The sequence below is a fragment of the Lycium ferocissimum genome, chromosome 6 (assembly GCF_029784015.1).
Source record: "Lycium ferocissimum isolate CSIRO_LF1 chromosome 6, AGI_CSIRO_Lferr_CH_V1, whole genome shotgun sequence".
NCBI lineage: Eukaryota > Viridiplantae > Streptophyta > Magnoliopsida > Solanales > Solanaceae > Lycium > Lycium ferocissimum.
Window position 1 is genome coordinate 7,441,377 of NC_081347.1, and position 5,929 is coordinate 7,447,305.

Here is a 5,929-nt window from a genome sequence, read left to right on the forward strand (position 1 = left end):
CCAATAAATAATGAATTGATATATTTACAGGATCTATCTCTATAAATGATGGGACATGAGGGGATGCATTCTCCGCGATATAAGCATGATGATAATTTTGAAGTTTATCGATGCGAAAAAGTATTCATGTCACATTTACTAAAACAAATAGCACATGGCACGTAAAGTATTATTAAGATCTAAACGAAAACCTTAGAAGAAGAAAATAAATTCCTTGAGGCATTCACTACTCGATTCTTAAGTTATAGCTGCTTATATACCTGAAAGACATACTCTGCTCATGTGCATAGTACACTTTTATCAAGATAATTCATCTTGTGAATGCTGATTTATATCCAAGTTGGTTGGCATTGAATGCCTCTTAAAAAAGCTAAAACTTTTCATGTGCTAAATTATGATAAATTTTCCCCCTCACAATTTTAAGGAAATCATACGGTTTTTTAATGGAGTACATAATTTACCAATGTACTCATATTAATTGATACATATTTTTATTGGATTTAAAAAATGATTTGAAGTGAATAATTAATATTATGGGTAAAACAGGAAAAAAAATAGTCTTATCTTCATATGTAAAAGAGGTTTAGGTACCTAAAAATAATGAAAGTGATGAGATCTAAAAATGTCAAAATCTATTATATCGTAAGTACAAAAAGTAATGGAGGGAGTACATAATATTGACCTAAAAAATCAAAATGTGAAGCAGCTTTGTACAGATTAGAAAAATTGACATTTTAAATCCTTATATGAATTTGAACGCGATTTTATCACCTTAATGCCATAAGAATTATTCACTTTTTTCCAGATTTTTTTTTCACTTTTTTCAAAAATTAGTGTTTGGCCATGAATTTGGAATTTGAAAAACAAGAAAAACTTGTTTTTCAAGTTTTTGACTTTTTTCACAACCAAAACAAATACATTTCAACAAAAAAAATACTATTTGCAAAAACTATGACCAAACACAACTCTAACTCCAACTCCAACTCCAACTCTGAAAAAGTTTTTGGTTTCTATGGCCAAATGCTTACTTATTAAAGAGGGCAATCGCCTTAAAAAGATAATGTTGTTATAATCCAAACTGGTAAGCGTTACTTACAGTTGATTAGTCCTGTTACACGAGCAATTATTATAGCCAGAGCTCAACCTGGTTTTTTTATAGCTCCATAAAACAATTTTCATGTATTCTGTTAACCTGAGAATGCTCTGATGTTGTCCAGCCAAGTGAAACATACAAAGATGTATAAACCTAATTCTCAAGCTCAATAATCTTCACCACCAACTTTCTGGAAAAGAACAACTCGGTCATGCGGCTTTATAACACCCGCTGTTTTCCCATGGTCCAGTGCAACTGAGACTTCGTCTCAGCCTGAAAAACGGAGAGTCATTGCATCTGACACTTCGTCTCGATCTCTTCTTGTAATTTACAAACAGCTCCTCGGCTCAAGCAAGAAGCTGATACCCGATTATCACAGCTACGAAGGTCAACAACATGAGTTGTTGATTCTCCTTCTGACACGCCTAATTCCATAGTGTGCCAATTTCATCCTCTGAGGGCATCACATTTAGATCAGGTAGAAAAAAGCCTCTATTCTGATTCTCACTAGAGGCCAAGTCATCATCCATGGTATGTCTTGACAAAACTGAATCAGCACGGTCGGTTCTTGATGGTTCAAGCAAGTTGGAGCATCGATTGGACACTGATTCTGCTGCAGCCATGTCATTTGAGGATTGTAGATTCAAATCAATCTGCACAACAAAAGTTGATGAGAATTTAGTACATCTATAATTATGAAAATGTATTAATAGATGTATTTCTGAAATGAAGGCAAAAACAAACCTTGATTCTCTTCAAGTTATCACTCCTAGCTCTTTGCTCATTGAGGTTCACATGAGTCGACGCTAGTTCCTGTTAAGCCAGTAAGGACACTCATTTTAGACAAACCAGATATAGAACTTGGTGTTTGGGAAATACAAGATAAACAAAATGGAACCATAGGAAACTTACCCTCTTCAGATGTACCCTCTCATTTAGTAGCAAGTTCTCTTTCTCCTTAAGTTCAGTGAATGTCTGCTAAAAGAAATGTTACAAAACTTGATCATTAGCAATGCACAACTAAGTACTTTTTAACCTTAAACACTGTCAATTGTTTTTAAATTCAATGCTTACCCTCTTGTTTTTTGATCTTTTGCTACTGCTGCTGCTAATGTTACTTGTTTCATGAGTGAAAGTGCCCTGCAAAACATGTGTCATCAACATTTAATCACTGCAATAAAAGGCACCCAAAATATATAAGTAGCTCTGATTTTTTCTCCCTAATAATACAAAAGTAGCGGGGAGATTGGGGCCAAGGGGCAAAAGAGGATAAGCTTATATGCTACAAGTTTTGGATCCAACAATTGGGACCACTTAGCCCAATGTGTGATGCGGATCAAGTCTAACAGAACAGATGGGGTTTTCACTGTTTAAGTTGTTAGTACATAGGAGTACATACAATTATAGTAGAAAGAAGAAAAGTGACGGAATATCAGAGCAATAGGAAAAAGACACGTAAAGAAAGTAGGAGAGCGGCCAAAGCTGTTGGGCGCGTGAATACAACACTTCTGACTTATTCAGGGATGATGATTCACACGAGTCCATTATGTGATTTTGACATCCGATCTAGTCTCTCTCCCTTTTTTCACTTTTTACCTCCTGTAATAACTACGAAAAGTAACCATTTTACCAATCGTTGTCCGGCCTATGTTTTACTAGAACGGGTCATTTGCACTTTTATGTTGGTCTTGAATTTACCAAAACAAATAAATAAATCGCAGCGCATAAATTGACAGACGTCAGCTCACACCCATTAAGCATTCGGTTGCTAAAGCGCCAAAAAAAATACCAAACTATATTAAGGGTAAAAATTAAAAACCAAATCCATTTTAAGGACAAAACGTGCGATTTTATGTACCAGAATCTCAATATCAATTCACTCCACCCAACTTCTTCATTACCCCAAAATATTAAAACCCAAAACAGAAATTCTGAAGATCCACTATCCACCGAACACATTCATCCCCATGAACTTTTGACTCAACCAAAAGGTTATTTACGTCATTTCACCACACGGAATTTTTCTTTTTCAAAAGAACAGACCACTTTAGTACTACTCCTAATAAATAGTAGAAAAGAGCCGAAAGTTTATTTGTAAAAGGGAAGCTTCCCCAGATCTGAATAGAATAATAAACTAAAAACAGTTTATAACAGAACCACTCCTAAACTGAGGGATGAAAGGATATTTTTGTCATTTACATATACCGAACCATAAAAGAAGCGGACAAGAGAAAAAAACGTGATCTTTCCCTCGTGCGTCACTTGCACTAACCCGACCCGATATATCCTTACCCGGGTCGACCCGAAAAAATTATTAAAAATTTCAAAAGAGAAAAAAAGGGTGACACCGCGTACACCTATGCCGCCGAGGCAGATCGGACACAACACAAGTTGACTCACTGAGGGGTAAAATAGTCATTGCAGTTACTCTAAAAAAAGAGTGTTGAAAAAGGAAAAGAAAATAAATAAATAAGGGAAATATCTTATTCTCGTAAACAAACAAAAAGAGCGTGACCTCAAAACTGAAAAACTTACTCAACCCAAAATCCAAATATGGAAAATAAATTCAATATCCAACCACGTACGTCCATCCATGCCACGACGGCGGATCGGACACAACACGAGTTGACTCACCAGGGGTAAAATGGTCATTCATTTCAGCTACTCTAGAAAAGTGTGTGTTGAGAAAGGAAAAGTGAAAAAACAGGAATGTTCTCCTTAACCAAAAACTTACTCGCCGAAATATTAAAATAAAAAAAAAAAAAAAAAGGTTCAATACCTACAAACCTACGTCAACTGAAGGTAGTCTGGTAAAAAAACACGCCAATTTCACAGATCCGATGACCGGAAAGTTGATGTCATCACCGGAGAGATGAAAAACAATGACGTAATAGGAAATTTAATCCCGAGACTCAATTTATAACGACAAAGATGACACTTATGGAAGGAACTGGAATGGTAAAATGGTAATTGCGGCTACTCTTAGAAAAGAGTGTTGAAGAAGGAAAAGAAAAAGGAATAAAAGAATGTTCTCCTAAACAAACAAAAAGAAAACTTTCAATACCCAGCCACCTAAGGGTAGTCCGGTCAAAAACGCGCCAATTTCACAGATCTGATGACCGGAAATCCAAAAAAAAAGAAATTAGCGATGAACAAAATCCGTTGGATTAGTGACGGATTTTCAAAAAAATCTGTTAGCTATGAACAATTTAGCAACAGGATGATAGACACAAATGGAGAAGGTTATTTTTTGTTTTTTCCTTTTTTTTGAAAAAATGGAGAAGGTTGAAGGAAGTAACAGGAAACTTAATCCCCAGACTGAATTGACAACGTTTTTTTGAGTGGTAGAAGAAGAGATGAAGGTGAGTTAAAAAAAAAAAAGGAATACAAACCTTGGATCTGAAAGCGGAAGATAGATCGGAGGCACCATCGCTAGGTGAAGCAGTACCGCCACTCCACGAAAGCGGCGTTGTAGGGCTACACCTTGTAGTATTGGTAGTAGTAATATACGCTTTCTTAACTGATGTATTTGATGACGGCTTAGACCTCGGCTTATGGCTACCCCAACCACTCAATATCAGATTCAAACCCTTCGCCGCCGTCGAAGTGGCCTGCGCCGCCGTGGCTGGGTGGTGGTGTTTAAGTCGGAAAAGAAGGTCAGCCACAACTGTATCATCGGATAAAGCAGTGGATATCCAATCGTCTTTCATATCTAGAAATATAGTTTCACAGTGTCTCAAAAAAGGGTTTGAGAATATATGAGGAGAGGAGAGAAATGGAGGAACTGATGGGGAATGGCAAGTATATATATATATATATGGAGAGAACTGAAACGAATTCTCCTTTGTATTTAAGATTTTATTACTTGTGTGTGTGTGTGTGTATGTGTATATTTATGGGATTTCCTTTCTCCTCTCTCTTTTTCTCTCTATCTCTACCTATCTCTATCGTGTAATATGACTACTGATTAAATGGAAATCTTGATCTATATTGTGTATATATATATATATTATCGGCTTCAGAAATTCGAGTAAAATGCTTTGTTTTGTTTCTTTCTTTTGAGCTTTCTAAACGGGTTCGGGTTAAATCTTTGACTCCCTTTCCTTTTCATTTCGCTTATTAAATTACTCCTTCCTTTTTATTTTACTTGGCCTTCTTAAGAAGTATTTATAAGGATTTACTAAATTAATCTTAGTAATTAGCTTTTGAAATTTAAATTTGATTATTAGTAATTTATGAAATTTTTTAATATTAAGGGTAGTGTTAGTAGAAAATAATAGTTTTCTTAATTTGCTAAATTTAAGAAGTACTCATGCTATACATGTTTGACTTGACAAATCCTTAAAGAAGCAATAAGTAAAATGATAATTATGATCTCACTCATCCAGAAATGGATCGGAAATAATTAATACTGTCCCAATTTATATGATACAGATTTCGAGAATCAAATGAGAAAATACTTGAACGCGATTTAATCGTATGCCCTTTAAATAAATTATTAATCATTGTGACTTATATTACTTTTTATGTAGTTTCTACATATTTAAATTATTTTTCAAAAAAACTTAAAGATTATATCTTTGAATTCACGGTCTAAATAAAGAAGTTTGACTTTCGAAATTCGAATTGTACCACATAACCACATAAATTAACACAGAGGGATACTTTGTAATAAGGATAAAATAAGTATAAAATGATAAATTATCTCTTGATTTTTCAAATTAGAAAATTAAAAGTGAGTTTTATTTAATACACAAGTAAAAAAAAAAAAAAAAATTTAGCACAAGAGTCAAATAAAACTAAACAGATGGAGTATACGTTGATGTTGTTGATATC

The 5,929-nt window shown here is 34.5% G+C and overlaps 1 protein-coding gene across 1 annotated transcript; it reads right to left on the bottom strand.

The window, feature by feature from the left end:
• Window positions 1-1,044: 1,044 nt before the first annotated feature.
• Window positions 1,045-4,803, bottom strand: LOC132061057 (uncharacterized). Its single transcript, XM_059453933.1, has 5 exons — window positions 4,486-4,803; window positions 2,168-2,233; window positions 2,006-2,071; window positions 1,838-1,906; window positions 1,045-1,746 (listed from the first exon to the last, which is right to left on the bottom strand). Exons 1-5 carry the CDS (start codon window positions 4,801-4,803, stop codon window positions 1,519-1,521), a joined length of 747 nt encoding a protein of 248 aa, XP_059309916.1. The 3' UTR covers window positions 1,045-1,518.
• Between the last annotated feature and the right edge of the window lie 1,126 nt (window positions 4,804-5,929).